Here is a 21,522-nt window from a genome sequence, read left to right as displayed (position 1 = left end):
GACAATATTTAAGCACAGACTACATATTTATTATATTTATTAATATTCAATTTTCATTTAGTTACCATTTAACAAATACATAGGTAGTTGTATTGCGATGGAGATTGTACTAATCTACCACGGAACGTACTAATTAATTAAATTCGCGTTCTCCATTATCTGGACAATCGAAATGGTATAACATACATATCGTCGGGTTGAGAACGAATCGATTTCCTAATGGCACTGTGTGACCACCCGGCCCCGTAGAGATTGACTCATTTGCACTGCATTACATTACTGAGTGACACGCTCAGCCACTCTCATCACGATTGTAATGAACGTAGAGGTTTCATTAAACGGTTTCCTAAGAATATTTATTGAAAATATAATCATAGTAAATCCCTCGAGGAATATATTCCAATTCATTTGATTATGTATTCTGAAATGAGTCTATCAAAAACAAAACATATAAAACAGTTCAAATGAAAAAATTATAATATTATTAATTAAATAGTTTCATGTTAAAAATAATTACGTGTATGCTATTTATTAAGATTGCTATTCTATATACGAATCAAAACTTATATAATTTTACAATTGTGTTAAACAATCAGAAATCTAATAAAATTACGAATTGTCTATGTAAAAAACATGTTTTGCTCAAAAATATGTATATGGAAAGCCAATACTCGTCAATTATGTTCAAAAAAATCGCATTAAAATTTATTTCTTTATTACCTCAACTTATTTCTCAATAACACCCGATAAACTCGTGAGAAACATAAAATATTCATCTAGCCGCTAGATTTAAGCCTTTCGTCAATAGGCGGAATCTCTGATAATTAAAATAATTTTGATCTATTTCTTTTCAGTAGCTACATCCTAAGACGTAAATTTAAATTATAATGTTTTGGATTCTATGAGATTGTCCAATTTTATCATAACATGACATGGAATGATAGGTTCAACATTTTCACTAACAATGACATCCTAAAATTAAAGTCACATCGCGTTATCATTTGGTGATAGATATAGAGGCGGTGATAGCTACCTTGACGAATAATGTTGTGGTGTGGTGTTCCACCATATTATACACCACATTATATTGCTCGATCACAGTGATAACCGGTTCTTAAAGAATATGTAAATAGAATTATACATTCATATGACTATTAAAAAAAAATCCATAACACAATGAGTACAATACCTTTTTTGTTTTTCATGACATACAAAGAAAAAAATTAAAAATGTATACTCTTTGTGGATGAGAAATCATATGTCCTATCATACCATATTACTTGAGAATAATAATCAATGTGCTTATGAAGCACCGCAGATCATATTCACCGATTTATAACTAAGTTCAATAACCTCGTTTTTATTATGAGATCGCCCGCCTAGGCGATCTAGGCGCTGATTTTGTTATGCGTTTATAAATTGGCACGCGCGGCCAGTACACGTTTCTTTTACCAGACATAAGTTTAAAATACACATTTGAAAAGTAGTATCAACATAAAAAGTAGTATAATCATATAATCAAGATTTTGTTGATTTTTCGTTTATTACAACTAATGAATGTTAACAAATATGTCAAAACATGAGAACATATATGTTAGCTTTCAGGAAACATCAAATTTCCAATTTCTATAAAAATGTCATTAGTTTAATTAAAAGAAAAATTAAGCAACAATACAATTATCTGACAATGAAAATGTCATAGCGACAAAAGATTTGCTTAAATATGTAATTTTTTTCTCAACATTTATTAAGTATTAGATTACATATAACTTTAGTTATTTAATAAAACTGTACATAATTTCCTTTTTCAAAGAAAATACAATTTGTAATCTTTTTTCTTACCATATCAACAATCAAAACTCATATTACTTTTAGTTTGAAAAGGCGCCATGACGTGTTAAATTTAAATAAATGAACTAGACAAGCAAAACGTTGTAAGAAGTGGCTTTATTTGAATTTAAAAGGTCGTTGTCCTCCTACAAAACTATTCGCGTGTGTAAATATGTAATAGCGCCACCTTTTCGAACATTACCGCAGTGACGAATCTGATAATAGCGTTAAAAATACTCACAGATGGCGCTAGCATCTGTTGATGTGCAAAATTGTGATAACAGGAATGTCAAGGCCAATGTTAATAAATTACATGTTTGTTTATTATTTCTATTTTCAGTCATTTATTATATGTATTTTATTATCCTTTATTTAATTCATAAAAAATCCTCATAATTTAATTTAATTTTGTCTCTTCAACACCGGTTAATTTTTCGCATCATAACCTCAATTCGGTATCTATGGATTTTGCAAAAATGTTCTATTTTCGTAGATTCTTTTATATTTGTATGTAATATATTTGAAATACATAGTTTGCTTTTTGGTTATTACTTTTAATATACTATTTCCCCTGTAAATGGACATAATACAGAAGTCTACTATAAAGTAGAGTTGCGAAATTTAAATTTAGCGCGCTGCTTAGAAGCGTATGAAGTTCGCGTTGCGAATACTGGCCGATTATGATGTGAAAGATATTCCGAAGGCCGTGAGGTGCCGTGAGTGAACACGGAAATCGAGATGTGTGTGTGGTCAAAAAGACAGTGCAAGGTAGGGGTCGGGTGGCGTTTGTGATGGCAAAAATTTTGCAAATGGTGAGTTAGGAATTATTGACTTTGTGAGCCTGGAAGTTTATTTTGATTTGTGTTAGTGAAATAATAGTGTGTTAGAAAATATTTCGTTGATGATTGATAATTTTAAAATTCTGAGATACGGGATCGGCAAATGGCGCTACGAATAGCCAAAGTTGACACAACTACGCGTTTAGAAATCCCGTTCGTCCTTCGATCGACAATTTCAAGGCACGCGGGATGTTCTATGACCACGACATTAATGATGCATCTACAAATTCCTGAAACCACGCGTTTCATTAACAACTGGTACATCCAACTTGGCGATTATAACGGTGTCAGCATGTTGCGATTTTTTTGGCCAGCGGTACTACTTTTCTAAACTCGTTTTATAGAAGCGGCTAGTGGTTTTCGCGTCCCGTAGGGTCGGTGGCCCCGCCGTGCGTCTTCTGGAGCTAAATTACATAATGTAGGGGTCTCGCTTGGAGCATGCAACAAGTAGATATGTGTCGGCGGGCTAACTGTCAATGCTGAGTACAGTAAGCTTGCTGCTCGCGGCCCCTATTAATTCGAGCCGCTGATGTCACTTATCTCTGCGCTCTACAATCTAAGCCCTATGGCCGCAATTTTTTTGCACGTAGTGGCTGTAATGTATATTAGATAAAAAGCGCACGTGTCCAATTACTGAAGGATTTAATTAGAGGCAAGGTTTATGATGAAAATAATACTGTTTTCAGCATATTCTATATATAAAATATTTTGTTTTTGGTGGCGCTTTTTACCAATAATGATTTTTTGTTAAGTTTATTTGTTTATTTACAGCACGGTCACTGACATTAGCACCCACAATGGACCAGCAATTTTGCTTGCGCTGGAACAACCATCCAAACAATCTGACTGATGTGCTTGCAAGCCTGCTCCAACGTGAGGCACTGTGCGATGTAACACTTGCTTGTGATGGAGAAACAGTCAAGGTAAATGCACATATTTATTAAAATCTTTCAATCTCAAAAAATATAAATATTTCTCTAATTAAACATATCAATTTGTGTTAGTTTTCATGGTAACATGGTTAATCTATTTTTATGTTTGTAATGCATTCTTGATTTAACTAAGTGAAAATGCAGGAAGTTTTGGAAGATGCTTCATGCAGATATTTATTTATAATTGACATGTTTATACAAGGCATTGCATTCATGAATTAAATATATGTTGACATGTTAGAGCAGCTGTTTATTATGTCATAACAAATTGCATACAATAGTAAACAAAGTTGAGTAACTGACAATACAACATGTGTATAGAAAACAGTTTACGTTTTAACTGTTAATTCATAAATATGAATCATTCAAATGCCTTTTTTTAATTGTTACATTATTTTATAAAATTTGCTGTTAATTCTTCATTTGATAAAAACAAGTTAAAAAAGGCGAAATAGCTGTAACCTTATTACTAAAACATCATAATCACCTCTAACATTGCCTTTATATGAGCCATCAAATCAAGGCAGACTACATTGTATATATTCAAATATTTGCAAATTCTGCAAGGTTATTCTTACTAAAATTGTTTTTTGTTGTTTCATTTTAGTCTTGAGTGTAATTTGCATAAAATACTTAACTTTTATTTTTTTTTTCAAGGGGAATAACTGAAACTATTAAACTTATTGCTTTGTCTGCATAAGTTTTGTTCATAGTTAATTTTAACCTCATGTAAAGCTTGCAGTCATGTGTACTAGTTTTACTAAAGCATTTTCATCATTAACATTTTTCAAAAAAAAATTTAACAATAACTATAGCTTAAAGGACTCTGTAAATACTCTTGCAATTCCTGCAGAATTATAGTTTTTCTAAGTATATTTACATAAGTTGATTTAACTGATGAAGAAACCACCTAATGAAAGAGATTAAAACTTTTCTTTAATATTATCATTAAGAATGAACAGTAAATAGGGGTATAAAAATGTATAAAACATTAAAATTTATAATGTTTTATTTCTTAATTATTTTAAGTATTTTTTGTTAAGAAAAAGCCTTGTGTAACTGTAAATAAAATGAATACATCTATTTTTAAAGTTTATTTCTACTGAGGAAAGATTGTTGTATCTTTGTAATAATTTCCTTTAATACATTAAAATTCAAAAAATTTGAAAGTTTTATGGTAATATAATGCAATTTACTTTGTAGGTCGACAGTGCTATTCACTGCTTATATCTTAGGTAGTTTGCAGAAAACCTGCATGTTTTTAACTTTCTAATTTTTATAGCTCTTGTTTGTCTGGTCATAGGGTCTTGAAAACCAATCTAATATATTTTTGTAAATAACCTGCTATGACCACTTATTGATGACAGAAAGTGTTACCAATGAATGTTCTTGGCCAGTATTACCTTACAAAAAATACTTAAATGAATTTTGCCATTTATCAAATGATTTATATCATAATAAATCCATATGAGCTTATTATATATTTGTGAAATTTTATTTAGTTATACTCAAGTAATGTAACTTAAGAAATGAACACCTATTTAAATTTTTGTTAAATTCAAATTATTTGATGTTAGTTGATTGACCTGCATTATAGGCATAATACTAAATATATACTTTATAAGATTCAATATAAAACAAACATTTTTGTTCTACAGTTATATTTAAATAATGAGAAGACTATATATTATTATTTCTTTTAAAAAAAATTCTAATTCAGCACCTAAAAACAAAGAAAACATTCTTTTAAAATTACAATCTTTATGGGATAAAAATAAAATTGTTACAGGCCCACCAGACAATTCTGTCAGCATGTTCTCCATATTTTGAAAGCATATTTATGCAAAACTCTCATCCACATCCAATAATATTTTTAAAAGATGTGCGGTTCTCAGAGATCAAGTCCCTGTTGGATTTTATGTACAAGGTAAAAGACCACAATTTAACTCTTTAAAACAGTTTGTATTTTCTATGGTTTACTTGTTTAATTATAATGTTAAAAATATATGTTTATTATAGGGAGAGGTAAATGTTGGTCAAAATATGCTACCTATGTTCCTAAAGACTGCTGAAAGTTTACAAGTTAGAGGTTTGACAGAAAACAATACATTAAATCCTAAGGTAAGTGTATAAAAAGTAATTCATTTGCATGCTGTTATTTTATTTTATTTTAATTTTATTGTTATTGCAAATTAACTGACCTTCCAATTCATTGTTAATAGTTCACTATAAAATACAAGTCCCTGTTCCAAAAAAATAGGGGTGTCACAAAAACGGGGCCATAAATAAGGACTACAAAATTAGTATTTGTACAATCAGATTACACACAATGTAAACAGAACAAAACATTCAATCTAATTAATTATTTTTTAAGTATGATAGAACATCAAATACATGTGTGGTATTTAAAATAAATACAAATTGGTTTCAGCTACTTCAGTTTTATTGCATAAAACTAATTATTGTGCTATGCAACACAATTTCATTAGAAAAACATCGTTCATTATTGTAGTTAGTAAAGTGTGGCTTAACATATCGGTACCTCTTAGGAATTATTTGTAAGCGCATTAAAGACTTTTCTCTCGCCGCGCCATATTTTCTCGTGGCCTTGATATTTGTGACAAATGATAACCTGACGGGTTGAGCGTCTTCTACACGTGCACCCTTTTCTTTGGACTAGTTTGTACAAACCGGTTTATTTGCAAGTGACGCGAAATTTAATACAAATTTAACAAAATTCCGTTCACTGTGTTTTAGCTCGAATCTGATTATTTATTGCGCCGTAACGGGCTCCTTTGGCATTAGAAAGTATTTAGAAGCTAGCGCAGCGGTAGTATAGATGTCAATAAATTCCGTATATATATTACGGTGACAAGTTATTGCGAACAAATATTTAGGTTTACATCAAATTTAAATTAATCTCCTTCAAAGTACTCTCCTTGGTTAGTGACGCACTTATCACAACGTTCATTTCACGATTGGAAGCACTTTTGAAATGCTTCTTTTCTTCAGCTAGTCAGCCGTAGCTCTTTCAATATCGGGAATTGTGTTAAAACGCTTTCCTTACAACATAGTTTTTATTTTTGGAGAGTAAGGCGATCGTGGACAGTCATATTTTTAGCCAAAAACTGGCGAATTATTAGCGTTGTTTTGCATGGTGCATAGTCGTGATGGAGGAAATAGTTTCCCATTTTCTGGGTCTCTTTCTCCATACATCATCTTGGAAAAGTCGTAGTAAGCTTTTATATTCAATATATTCGAGTTCACACATTCCCTTGGAACCCTTGGATCAAATTTACGGTAGACTATCGAACAATCAAATAGAGTCCATAATAATAAATTAATCGAGTCCAATGAACCATAGATACACACTAGTTTCTGGTATAAAAATCAACCACTGTATTTTTTACCACACCGTATATATAACATTTTCACACATAAAGGAATAAAACAAATAATTCTACAGCTGGCACAATAATTAAGTGATCCATTCGCTTGGAATTCGATGGGATTCGAATCAATCACCTCACTAAATATTTTAACATAACTAGCAGAAAGTTCTTCAAATGAACTATATGTATATGAATAAAGAAAATACAGTTATTCAAAATTTAGTCACATAAACGATAAAGTGTTGAAATTATGAGAAACCTTACCAATTATATTAGTAACTTAATAAAAAGTGCTAAATTTTTCAATGCTTTAGTTTGAACTATTCCAAAAAAATATTAATACAGTTGAAATATTTATGTAAAAAAGATTTAAAAAAAAGAGTTTATCCTAACGTAAAACTATTAATAGCAACAGCTTAATTTATTATTATGACATTATATTAATGAGTGTTCGAAGAAAAATTTCACCTCACTGTAAAAAAAACGGTAAAAATTTTAATATATTAATTATGGAAATCTATTCATCACTTGTTAGAAATTGCTACCTTTTACAACAAATTTAATCCGAACTGTTTTATATCAGTTGATAATGCCTTTAAAATAAACTTTATAGATTTCACTAAAGTATAGAGAAATGGTAACTTTAAAAATTACTTATACAGGCTAACTGGAAATAAGAGCTTTTAAAGCATTTCGTGGGTAATTGAGAATACATTCACTGCTTCATAGGTTTTTTTACTAATTACTTTTTCAAAAACAGCGGTCTATGTTTTTTTTTACATAATGTAAGATTACATTGTTTAATAAACATTGAAATAGTCTAGAGGCGAACACATCATTCCCAAGGTGTGCTATCATCTACGAAGTCCTTTACAGTGTTTTATTAGTACACAAACATTCTTTGAAAGCTAAATCTAGCAATGGAAGCTTTCTAAACATGTTCTGGAATCCTATTGTAAAATCATTTACACATTGCCTATAAAAATATTTGAACTTGATTAAGTCGAGTCTATTATAGAAATAATTTGTTTTTGCTTCTGGTATTTATAGTGCGGTATGTAGAAACTGAGTTTCTGGGAAAATGCTATTTTTTATAAACATACTTAAAAGCTACAGTCAGGTTTTTTAAACACTATATATAATTTCTTATCTAATACCCTGTTCAGACGGAAGAACGATCGACACCTTCGATAAGTGCGGAGAACTTGTCCCGCGCTGAGTTCGCCACGCCGCCCGCAGCTCATGCGAGCCACGGCAGCAACACTCCATTGCCGGCGCCCCCTGCACCACTGCCGCCAGAGAAACGGCGTAGGAAGAACTCCACACTGCCACGGGATGATGTCGATCTCACTTACCGTCACTATGAAGTAAGAATCCATTACAAAAAAATATTGGGCTGAAATAAGGAGCTGTTCATATCAGGTTTCCGTTAAAACACGCTCCACCCCTCACCAATTGCCTACCAACTGAAAATATTACATTACAAAATCTAGACCTCTGAAAATAAAGGATAATCAAAAACAATTTGAATCAATAATACAAATGCATATATGTGTGTATGTGTGTGTGTACATATATATGTATATATACATACATACATATTTTTCATTAATATAATTTAATAATTTTATTAGCTATAATTTGAATCCTACAATCTGTGAACTCATTTGTTAGTAATCATAGATTATATGGTTTGATAGGTTTATAGGTGTAAAAGACTTAAGGGGTTAATGTGTATGTATAGCTTATTTGTTGTCAATTAACTCGTTCGCTACCAATCGTCACATATATGTGTCACCGCGTTTCTTTACCACAGCCCGGCGACACATATATGTGACAGATATTTTTGTATAATTTACAAAAGCATGTTTGAACATGTTGAGTATTGAACTAAATTGTTAAGTTCTAAAACTATAAAATGCATCAAATCTGTAGTTGGTCTGCTCTCGTATTAGATTATTTACAGTTTTTATAGCAGTTGAATAGGTCGGTTAAGCAAGGTTAGTGAAATTAGTAGGCAATAAATTAAAATTAAAAAGAAAAAGAATTTGTGAAGCCAAATTAATAAGATTTTTAACAGAAACATATCCCTCAACAAAATGTATAATTTTCGTAAGAAACCCCAAATGAAGAACAGATGCATAATATATTCCAGTGATGACATGGAATCTAATAAGAATATACCAGTACCAGATCCAACTGATAATTTTTCTATTACGGATTGTGAAGAAATGAGCAGCTCGTCAAATTCAATAATTAGAGTTAGATGCCATGTATGTGCCAAAAACAAACAGCGCAAAGCTACTTTCTACGCCTGTGAGATTTGCAAAACAAACAATGGACAACCGATTGGATTGTGCGTTGACAAATGTTTTAAAATTTATCATACAAAATAAAATGAATTTCATATCGATAAATTGTATTTATAATTTTTTTTTGTCTTATAATCAATTTCTTATAATTTAATGTGTCATATATATGTGACACGTGGGCTACAGGGTTTAGTTTTTATCTATAGCCCAGCGTCACATATTTGGGTCAGTTTAAAAGAATACTTATTTTACTTTTTTAGACTGTTCTAAATATACATACGTAAAATCTATTTCAATTCATTTAATATAACCACCAAAAAAATGTTGGGCTATTGTGGACGTTTTTCCCAGAAGACCCTGGTAGCGAACGAGTTAATGGATAATGATAATGTAGTAAGATAGTATGTTTTTAAAATTGTAATTACTATTTAAAATCAGTTATGATTTACTGTCTGTCCCTGTAGACTGTATTGACAGAAGTTATTGTTCCATTGCTTTGTAATAAAAAATAATAAGTATTATAAAATATTTCAAAGTGATCACTTTATACAGGGAAAAAGTTTTAAAGGTTTTTGCTAATAAATGTGCTGTACATTCACCCCTTTTTATCTTTTACTCCTTTAATGCAGTATATTTATAGTATAACGCTTTTTAACAATTTATGTACCCATAAGGATATGTATTGTAAATACAGTCGCACCAGAAGGGCGGAAAGGGCGGTTCTACAGGGTCAGGATCGGAGCCGTCGACACCGCCGCCGGCGCACACGCCACAGCGACTCACTCCTCGCTCGCCGCACGCGCCACATGCCACACACGCGCCTCTCGTCACGCATGCCTCCGTTAAGCAGGAACCCGACTCACCGTATGCCACGCCACACTCAGCTCCGTTGCATCCACCGCAGTTTGATCAGACTCATCTGCCGGTCAGTCTTGTTTCAATGAGAAATTCTGACATAACCAGCCTAGTTTTTGTCGTCATACAAATTTTCGCCCCCTTGTCGATCAATTCGGAATAATAACTAAGATTAGATGAAGCACCTTTAATTTGTTTAATAATACTTATAATTTTTAGAAACTGATAGAGAATACCCATAAGGCACTAAGTCTGCTATTACACTTGTTGCAAAAAGGGTAAATACATAAATAAATCTGTAATTGTACAACAACCATAAACCCTACATTATCAATTCACTTTTCTCAATCTGGTGGAGTAGTGTGTAGTAGTCTGAACCAAGGCTCCCTTGGAAGTCTTTAAACTACACTATCTTAAAAAGCTTAAGCAATATAGCTATAGCCATCTGCAGGCTACCGCCTCGAATCTGCAAGTGTCACTTGAGCAGCAGTGCATGTCTCGTCCAAGTTAAATAGGAAGGGTATTAACCAAGGTCATACACTATTGAGTTTAATATATTATTGTATGTATTACTACTTGAATTCATTTAATTTTTTGTAGAAAATTTGACATGTTTCTAATGTAATTAACAAAGATTTAAATAATTATTATGCACTCCGCATATACATTTGTTCTGTTCTTTTAAATTATATCGGAACCTCCATCACTAAAGTGTTATATACTATTTATATTTAAATCATTGACTTTCAGGGAATGGGAGTAAATGAAATGGCGTCCATGTTGACTCAACACTCCTTGAGTAATGAATGTAACGAAAATGAGACTATGCTACAACCTCATCCAGATCAGACCGATACGATTGACGGTAAGTTAATTTATATAATTGACAACCACTTAAAACATCGCATAAATCTAGATATTTATTTTGTGTGTAACGTTTTGTTGCATTTATATTAAAAAATATAATTAATCTATTTATATTTTTAATATTTAGCGATGGTTTAATTGGTGGTTGTCTAATACTTGTCAAAAGAAGAATATCTGCTGTGACAATAACCTCTAAAAAACATGGCAAGTTAAACATTTGAAACTAAATAATTTTTATATAGAACAAAATTGTCACAGCAGCTAATTTGAATGTATATTAAGTTTAATGTTTTGCTAACTTATAAACCGCTTTTTATATTTGGAAATATAACCCAGGATATATCTATGTTATATTTCCAGATAATTTGTTTCATAAAAATTGCATGTCATTAACACCAGTTCAGCATGTTTTACTCTTGCTTATCAGTCTAATCTAATTTGCACCAATCATCCATTAAAATGCTTCTTATTAATTTTATTTCTGTGGCTTCAGTATATTTTGTATTACTGAATGAAGGAATCGGTGTGGTTATAAAAGATTATATCGCATATGATTTGGCGCTCCCCAATCTATACATAGGTAATTTAAGTTTTATGTAAGACAATATGTACTTGTAACTTCGATATATAGGATATAAAAAGATACTTTGGCATCAGGTTTGATCTGAATTAATAACGTATGCATGACAACAATAAGGAAAATATTGTAATGCATTGAGTTTTGCCCAAAAGAACACTGTTTTGCACAGGCAGTTAGCATGAAATAAAACAAACTAGCAGTGAATAAATTACGTATCTTACAGGTGAAAACTATGGCGTTGATGAAAATACTAAGCCTCCAGAACGATTCAACCACAAATTAGTGAATATTGAAAACATAGTGAAATCCTACAAAATAGCACTTAACCATAAACCCTACAGTATTCCCATGGCATGTAATATATGCGGTAAAAATGTTAGTAATATAAAGAAACATATGAAATCCCATAATCCTGAACAACACAAATGTCCCCTTTGTCCAATTATTTTAACTCGAGCAGACAATTTAAAAAGACATCTCCGAATGAAACATTGTTCTGTGCTAAGATCTGACAACTTGTCAAATATTCAAACAACTTGTTGATGAGTACTGTCCTCATGAGTACTAATCTCTTAAAAATGTCCTTCATTCTTAGAATGTATAAGGGTGTGATAAATTGAGTGATTCGTTTTCAACCATTACACAATGTGTTGTCTTTATGGACTTTGTATGATTTAGACAAAGAATCTGTTTTTCGGATATATTGATTGAACATAACATGTTATGTACAATCTGCTCATAAACTGATTTAAATATGGTAGTATAATTAGTGTAAATGGAATAAATTTTACGGTCCATATTAGTATGCTTTAGAGAGGCTAAAGTATAGTTCTTAAAAAAATCCGAATTATTTTATATACTGTGTCCTAACTAATAGCACATCATTTGTAAATTAATTTTCAACTTCTATGGTGTAAGAAAGAATTACAAAAATAAACAAAAATTCATTTAAACTAACATTTTTTAGTTACTATGACTTACATTGCTTTTACAGGTTTTTTTACATTTTGTATTTAGAAATAAGGTGTGGTGTGTTTATTTCGTCTTTATAATTAACATAGTCATAACAAGCACTGTTTAATTTAGGGATAGATTAACGATTAAAAGCCCATTAGTTTATCTTGAAAATTATTTTTGCTTGTTTTTAGTGTTTGTTATGTCTAAAATGCTAACAGTCAGTAAGCTAGCGACCGGAATTAAAGTGTATGGCTATGAATTTTATCTAAAGCTTGAAATAATTTTGTTAAACTTCCTATTTTCAGTATTTGATGGCCTTATTACAATATATTTCTAACTTTGATGAAGAAATTAAGAAAAATTAAATCTATCTTAGATTCAATATGAAAAACTTTACAAATTGTGAAACGGTTTACGTTTGAAATTTTACTTAAGCTCTGACTTTTATTTAGTGTATAGAAATAATGTAATGCTGAGGCTTCTATGACGAATTTTATATTTAACAATAATTTAGCCAATTCGTAACTAACACAGGCTGTGAGTATAGGAGGGGAGTATCATTTTATTTGTGGTGTTTAAATTAAGAAAATATTTCTTTTCTTAATGCTCATACAGAGCATGGACAAAGTACAACTTAAAGAAACAATAAAATGATATTTGCCCTTGTGTGCACTAGCGATATGTGATCTCTTATTGTTCCTTGTAGTCAATGATAATTTAACGACAAGTGTCCAAGACTGAATATGTATTTAGGACCCTTTTAATATTAATTTATTTTCTTTTAACAATTAACTAACATATAAGTATCGTTATTGTGTGTTCGTTGCAAATATATTCCTTTATTTATACCTATTTCTTTTCATTTCATCCTCTTCCATGCTTTCTTTTATTTCTAGCAAGACTCTCTTAATAAATCGCATTCTGTTACCGGCTTGGTGAAAGTGAACTATTAACCTGTCATGCAAATATAACAACATTGATAAATAACAAACACCATTTCTTCAAATGCCATTGATTCATTTCTGCATGAATCTCTTGAAAATTATTGTTTTTAAGTAACATTATTTCGGAGGTTTCGTTAAAAATGTTATTGAATTTTCTTATTCATAATTGAGCGCTTTTACAATAGTGCCAGGAGGAGCATAGTTGAGCATTTACAAAGTAACCTCGATGCTGCTTTGGAGATTTAGTGCTAATCTGTTGTCAAATAAGTTAACTTTCGTGTCCAAATACAGTAGAACTTTGATTTTTTAACCTTTTGGATAAAGGGGCATTTAACATCTAAAACAAAATGTCGGTTTGGTTTTTTTTGTCTCAATCTGTATTTATAAAATCTTTTGATAGTGATATAATATATTTTAATTACGTGCAAGCATAAGTGTATTAAAGGTTGATTACTCTAGGTTCTACTGTTTCTTTAAAGTATTATTTCTGTATTAAAATTTGTAATATAAATATATAAAAGACGTTTACAAAAGTGCTGCAGAACCAACCTTAACCTTTGTTAGCGGTATACGATTATGAATGATCAAAAATCACCAAATGTTATTTTGAGCTATACTGTTAGGTTATCCTATTTGTTACATTAATTTAATTTTTGTAAAAATTGTTTTAAACTGAATGTCTTCCCCCACCTTACAAAACTGTTTTTAAATTTTACGACTTACGCTGCTTACAAGGCAAAAATGAGGCTCGTTAGACAAGTGGAAGTGTGGGCTGGATGTAATCATTCATAATCGTATCGCGATCGAGGAGTGGGCCGAGTGACTGTTGGCACTGCGGCATTCGGCACTCGGCGATGGTGGGAGTGACGGCTCGCTGGTTGCAGGCTCGAAGGGCTGGCACATGCGGCTGACGTTCGAGAGGGTGGCGGGCGCTCTCAACCTTCACCGATGCAAGCTCTGCGGGAAAGTGGTCACGCATATACGTAACCACTATCACGTCCATTTCCCCGGGCGTTTCGAGTGTCCCCTGTGCCGTGCGACGTACACGCGCTCGGACAATCTGCGCACGCACTGCAAGTTCAAACACCCCGCGTACAACCCGGACACTAGGAAGTTCGAGGCGACGCCCGCGGTCTCGGCGCCGAGCCACGCCCCCCATGCGACGCACGCCACGCACGCGACGCATGCCGCGCCGCTATTCGCCAACCACCTCGACGCGAGCTTCGATTGATTGTCCATGTACTGGCTCGGCCTCGATGCTCTGTGAACACCCGGCCGCGCCAGCCAACCCACTAGTACTAGTTACTGATGTGTCAAAGTTTAACGGACCGTCTCGCGTTCACTTTCCTACTTAGGATTAAGCTGAAGTGCTATTACTTAAGCGGGCCTTAAAATTCAGTTGTTGACGCCCATCCGCGATGGGCCACTCGTTTTAGTATTGTCTCGGTTGTGCATTTGACTTGCCCCAGTGTGACCTTGTATAAGTATCCGCGTAACGATGTTTCAATTGATCGACTTCGCAAAGAGAACGTGTATACTCTTGATCGACGTCGCTTAAATAACAAGCGTTTATAATATAGGTAAGCAAATTTTTTTCTATACCAATCGCTATACGGGAACGGGCAAAAGCAATAATATGATGTTAATTTTATTACCATATTATTTTTTATATTATATCGATATAAATCTTAAGCTATTTAAGAATATACAATATATTTGAGTAGCGGTGCGACCGCGAAGTGATGCTGGCTATTTAACGGTTTATTCATTGTCTTGTTATATTTATTCGTTAGATAGGGAATTATGAGTTTCCTGTAGCTAATTGTATTTATGTTATTAAATCCTACGAGTGGTGCGGAACGACATCGGAAAGGTTAAAGAGGACCGGCAAGAGATTGTGATCTGTCGTGGGTCAACGACATATAAATAATGACTGAATCTCAGTGTAGATGCATTTGTAACTCTATGAGGCCTTCGCAAGATGGATAATTATTAAGGATATGTGATGTATTAACGGATAGCGCCTAAGGAAACATACGAAAAGATTTTTTATACTAGACTAGTTGATCTATTTACGGAGATTGTTTTTTTATACTTAGATATATTCTATTGTCTGATTTAATATAATTTTATATTTAAACAATTATGTAATATGATTTATTAGTGTTGTTTGTTTTTATTGATCCAGCCTATGGTAACACGAATGATTTCGTTTATATTCAGTTGACGGTTAAATGTAATGCGAGTTGAGATGTTAACATGTTTTATTATTTTATCGTTGGTAGATGTTATTACGTTTAGTTGTCATAACTCATAACGGGTCGCCAGAGCCCCGCGCGAAAGGTGCTTTAGGTCAAAGACCTGTTTCAATTATTTTAAGGTAGGGTGGAACGTTTGAGGTTGCGCATTTAGTAACTAATATTGGCATTCTACGATTGGGACTAACCTAGCGTTTATGTATTTTCAATTAAGATTTAAGATTGTTACATTTTTAGCTACACTTAGAGTGGTACGGTAACTGAAATGTGATAAAATGGAATGGTGCTAGAACCAAGAGTGTTAACACGCTACGATTCGACTCCTATTTGTAATGTAATGTTTTATTGATTAGTTACTTTGCATTGTTGTAAGGCATCTAGCATCCAGTTGAGGTCGCATCTGTTTGGACAACGGGTAATAACGCATGTCGTTTCACAACTAGAGATTACAGTATCACTCGAGATTTTAACCTTTCATTTTTTCAACCTTCGATTTGTCTAATGTGTAATGATAACTTTTAAGACCCTTCATTGAATCAAATCCAATCCAAGTCAGTCAAAAAGAAAAAGTTCGTTTCACGCCGGAGGTACGCATCGATTAGTATTTGACCGACGATCGTTTCTTATGTTTTCTAAGTTGTGGCGTCAGTGCTGTTTAAGTAGCTGTAAACATGCAATTTCACTTGTGCAATTTTTTTTAATAGTCATAACTCATATCTAGATATACATTTGCCTATTGAATATAGGGGCCCACTTAATGGTAACACTGAGCTCCTGTGTCCCATAAGGATATACAATATCACCAAACGTTTCTTCCACAAAGATTTTTATATTTATTTTAGTGATAATAAAGATTTTATATACCTTACTGTTGTGTTTCGTGGGCGCTTATTATTTGATAGCATTTCATACTCAGTGCAATATTACTAGTTATTTAATTACGTAACCAAACTAAAGGATATTTTAAAAGTAATGAATGTCTTTGAAAAGCAAAGAGCAAATACGTTTTTGTATTTACCTAAGTGAAGTACTTCTCCTAATTTCTATTTTTACCTAGCGAACACAGTTTGGGGTTACGGTGTTGTACAGTTTTCATAGCTGGTAATATTAAGAATTAGCTTGTTTACCTCTGCCAATCGTAATAGTTACTGTTTAATAATTTATTATTGTCGCGCAATTTAAAGTCTATTGTTGACATAGATCATAGCTATCCGGTACGGGTTCGATGCTCGGCGGAGCGATCTGCCGGCTCGCGTCAAACGCTTCATCTAATCGTGAAAGCATTTTTTGTATTATACTATCTCTGGAGACCAATTTTGAATACTGAATTTGCTATAGCAAATCGATTGATTAGTAATAATGAATATTATTTTAGATATTTTAGGTTAGGATACTATGATAGTGTCTGGCCAGAATATTTTGGAGTAACACATCATTTGGCTCAGAAAATATCACCCTTTGATCTCTTTTCAGCTTTCAGAAAGTGAGCAACTTAAATATATTGTGACCACGTAATTGGACTTATTGAAAGCTAACTTTATGCCATACGGAATTTACACATAAGGTTAACGAATTACTAAATTTAGTCTTATGAGAATAAGGTCGAAATGACCTAGTCACTTATTTGGCCAATCTAATTAAATATTCCAATTTATTGTATAATAAAATTTTACCTTATATCACACGGACGTGATGTTGTCATTCGGTATCCAATGGAGTTGCAGGACTAGCTCTAAATTATTCTTTCAGGATAGCAATGGTCTAGTTATGTTTATTTTGTTTCTTCTTTATAACCTTAGCAAATTTGTTATAGTGTCGTGTATCACAATAGCATAAATACTAATAGGCGGGGGTGTCAAATCGCGCACCAACTATCAATCAGCCTTGTTATGACTAATCGCGAAATTTTATGAACCGTTTATTGTTTATTAAATATTTTTAGTGTCTTGGTTTGATGCCTCCATTAAAAGTTTAATTTCAATAATTTTGTTTTATGCAATCAGTTAATGCAATTTTTTTTATTTCACATTGTTTGATGTTATGTAATGCAATTTTAACATGTTGCAAACTCCTGCATTTATCTGTTGTATTTATTACTAATTTTTACATTAAATTGTGGTATGTTACAATTCGTGTAGTTTCAGTTGTGCGTCTCACGCGCCCCATCCTCATTTCTAAGTCAGTAATAAGAGAGTGCAGAGACCGATAGCTTCAATACATTTTGGCTGTCATACTCTAAACAGCAACACTTCAAGTGAGAACCGTGTGATACGCTAGCAACATGCATGCACAGAAGTTTACTGTTCATAGTCCACGCTTGAAGTTTTACTGTTCAATATCAAACTCAATGAATTATTTTGTCAAAATTTATAAATCCTGCGGACAAGGCTTGGAGTCCGGCGAAAAAGCGACACTTGGCTAAAAATAATTGCTTCATATTAACGCGCCTATTTGAAAACTATGAGTTTTGTCATGGTCTGAAATGATGACTTCATCCCACCGGATTCCATTCCTTGGAAGTAATGAAGTATAATGTATGCGCGGACAAAGACTTTGTAGCAAGCCGTTACGGTCATTGGTTGCAGAGCGCTCGCACGTGCCAACTGCGCAGTATTCGTACCACAGTATGTTCGTTGCGGCGGCGGAGAGCACCGCTTTATGGCGTTGCAAGTCGTGCGGCAAGGAAGTATCCAACCGCTGGCATCATTTCCATTCACATACCGCACAACGGTCGATCTGCCCATATTGCCCGGCTACCTACAGCCGTATCGACACCTTGCGCGCACACTTGCGTCTCAAACACGCCGCCCTTCTACTGAAACATTAAACATGCTAACACAAACACCCCCCGACCTCTATCTTGCTCTGAACCACACACCAAAATATACACAAAGACATAAATCTTTAAGTCTCGTAAAGATAAATGATTTGAATGTTGTTATACGTTAATTTAGTCGTTATAACGAATATTATTATATAAACGAATAGGTGATGTAACGCACGTTTTTGTGCATTATTTATTGTTCTAGTTAAGTGCGATATTTAAATATGTGTGTTTATAACTAACAGGGTAAATTGACATGAACTCGATAAGATTTTCAAAAAGCTTACCTTTTGCTATTGATAAGGGAAATTTAAGACATGATTTGAAAGGATTTTATTGTCAACTTTCTTAAGTCTTAAATTTTATGAAATTTTAATGGTAAATTTAATTGATAGAAGGGTTGTTCTATAAATAATTTATGTATTAGTTTATTTGATTAGGTACTCAAGTCAGATATTTTAGTCATATTTATGACAATCTCTGCCGTGCTTATCATGGTTTTGTGACCAAAGCTCAAAGGAAAGCTTGTGTAACACATTACATATATACATATATATTACTAGTATACAACTTGTATTTAGATATTCTAAATTATTTTATGTGAGCTAAGTGAACATTAAAATGGTATGGCAACAGTAAAGACTGAGGTGGCAACATCTAAATGATGGTAATGCAAAAAGGTCTGTATATAGTATAAAATTTATCCGAAATAGGCCAAATTTGTGTAACTTTCCTTCATTAAAATGGCGAATAGAATAAAAATGTACTTATAGACACGTGCGATCATAAACCGTGTTACATCTATCTCTTAAGGATCATTTCATCCCAAAATTATATTTTTGTATAAGTATTGTCTGCAGTAAAAATTAAATGTTTAGCTTTTAATGGTCCAATGACAATTGGTTATCTGAATAAGATTGTATAGAACTCCATGCTTATTCAAACATTGTCGTGTATATAAGGTTCATGTCGATCACTGCATAATATCTAAAGTTATATTTCAGCCACAGATAATCTAATCGTTTAATAGAGATAAGTACATTTACTTGGTGTTACAAGTCCCAATCTAAGAATGTATCATAGTTAATTCTTTAAAATACTTGATATTACGAGTTTTTTTCGTTCATTAGTTCATGTTTTGCTTCGTTGTGGGCATCTGATTATTGGAGACTTTAAAATTGTAACATGTACTAGTTTTATTGGTATTATTAAGGAAACCTCTATTTGATAATGTAAATAAATTCATGGAACGTAAATCATTTCTCCATTATTATTTCCACTCTCCGTTAGCTTCGTTCTATTAAATATAGTTTTGTAGATGACGCTTTAAATTTTACATTAATGATGGGAAAAATAGTTTTTTTTATCTTTAAAAAAAATGGTATTATGTCCAGATTAACGTTAATGCTAATTATCGTCTCTTTAACATTTAAATTAACAGATAATAATCTGCAAGTCAATAAAATTACAATTATAGCTATAAATTTTATGAAATTTATAGACAACAAATAAACATTTACTTATTAAATATTACTTTATTTTTAAACTTAACCCTAAAATAACTTATAACGTAGTCGTTTGAATTTACAAAAACAAAATTTTGATAATTTGAATTTGAAACCTACTTTAATTTCGTTATTTAGTAAAACTTTAATTTCCAACTTTGACTATTGGTAAGTATAAATATTTCGGTTAGTATTAAAAAAAGTTTAAGTTTTTGTAATATACTTATAAGTAGAATTTTAGTCACTTTTAAAATATTAATACTGTGTGGCTACCAACAATAACAATCTTTCGAGGATAACTATATCAGATCATGAAAGTTCTCTTTGTCTAACCTTTTCTCTCAATCCTTCATTACAGACATGTAAACAATAAAATGTTAATATAACTTTAGTATTTTATCATTACGTGATTACATTTTATTCATAGTAACACTTTTTCCTCTCGTGGTTGCCGTAAAAATCGGCTATGTAAAAAAACTTCACAGTCGATGCAACGGCGAACTAGAGGTGCTAAGAATCTCCGCTGACGCCTGGCTACCCACCCTGGCATCCACTTACCACAATAACACATAATAAAGACACGATGAGAGCAGACGAGAAGATTGTTGAGCTGGAAAAGGAACTGAGTAGGTTACATTGTGTTATTTTAGTTATACTTAACCTGGTAGACGCTATAGTAAGTAACCCTGAAGTGAAGTCCTTGTCTACACTCTGTAAGGTGTCGAGAAGATCTGTATACCTAATACTGAATAACCTTGCGGTATTCCCTAGGGAGCTCCTCCTAAACAATGATGAAGGGTCTTGTTATTTATACTCGTTTCACTGCCTTTATTAGGAACTTCAACGCGACAGTTAGCAAGAAAAGCGTTGTATTGAGAGTTGAGCAATTCGGATATGGACAACGAAACCCCAGAGGACAGGCTGGTCGACTTCCTGGAGAAAGAGGGATTCTTCATGACAAAATCTTCCACAAGCCGCCTCAAAGTGAATTGACCTTGCTAAGTCCAGAATATTCAATGAAAAACCAGATTTACTTTATCATAATTAAAACGAAATGAATTTTGAATATATTCAATAATATCTCTCTGATCATTAAGGTGATAACCGGTAGCGATCACCGATTGGTAAGTGGCACACTAAAATATTACGTTAAACTTGAGAGGACTATTTTCCGACCTGATTGAGCCCAAATTCAAAACCTCGAAAACTTTTAACTTAAATTCTCTTGCCGCTTGACTGTCTACGTAACCTGACGTCAATTGTTGAGAACAACAACAGCTTAGTGGAAGTTATTCACATGGTGGGGGGTTTCAGAATCCGCCGCAGAAATAAATCTGAAACACTGTCCGCCCTCTAAACCTCATGGCTGAACGACGCACGCTATAGTAGTAGTGTAGTTCTTCAATGAAGCTGAATTGCATTGACAG

At 32.7% G+C, this 21,522-nt stretch overlaps 1 protein-coding gene across 3 annotated transcripts; it reads left to right on the top strand.

The window, feature by feature from the left end:
- Nucleotides 1-2,394: 2,394 nt before the first annotated feature.
- Nucleotides 2,395-19,827, top strand: fru (fruitless). Of its 3 annotated transcripts, none has more exons than XM_068769871.1 (8): nt 2,395-2,642; nt 3,441-3,592; nt 5,391-5,528; nt 5,621-5,722; nt 8,160-8,360; nt 10,000-10,230; nt 10,911-11,025; nt 14,393-18,331. In XM_068769871.1, the coding sequence occupies exons 2-8, from the start codon at nt 3,467-3,469 to the stop codon at nt 14,737-14,739; spliced, it is 1,260 nt and encodes a 419-aa protein (XP_068625972.1). In that variant the 5' UTR covers nt 2,395-2,642; nt 3,441-3,466; the 3' UTR covers nt 14,740-18,331. The 3 variants fall into 3 exon arrangements, with proteins under 3 accessions (XP_068625972.1, XP_068625988.1, XP_068625979.1); XM_068769887.1 differs by lacking the exon at nt 14,393-18,331 and adding an exon at nt 18,352-19,827 and having other exon boundaries at nt 2,396-2,642; XM_068769878.1 differs by lacking the exon at nt 14,393-18,331 and adding an exon at nt 11,831-13,412 and having other exon boundaries at nt 2,402-2,642.
- Nucleotides 19,828-21,522: the final 1,695 nt, after the last annotated feature.

This window comes from Battus philenor, unplaced genomic scaffold (genome assembly GCF_028537555.1).
Source record: "Battus philenor isolate CCGP_79_NKW_IND1 unplaced genomic scaffold, ilBatPhil1.0.hap1 SCAF_10, whole genome shotgun sequence".
NCBI classification, from domain to species: Eukaryota; Metazoa; Arthropoda; class Insecta; order Lepidoptera; family Papilionidae; genus Battus; species Battus philenor.
This window is presented reverse-complemented; position numbering and strand designations above follow the sequence as displayed.

Coding starts and splice junctions, on each gene's coding strand:
- fru (XM_068769871.1), top strand. CDS start 3,467: ATGGACCAGCAATTTTGCTTGCGCTGGAACAACCATCCAAACAATCTG. Junction 5,529..5,620: donor TGTTGGATTTTATGTACAAG/GTAAAAGACCAC, acceptor TGTTTATTATAG/GGAGAGGTAAATGTTGGTCA. Junction 10,231..10,910: donor TTGATCAGACTCATCTGCCG/GTCAGTCTTGTT, acceptor ATTGACTTTCAG/GGAATGGGAGTAAATGAAAT.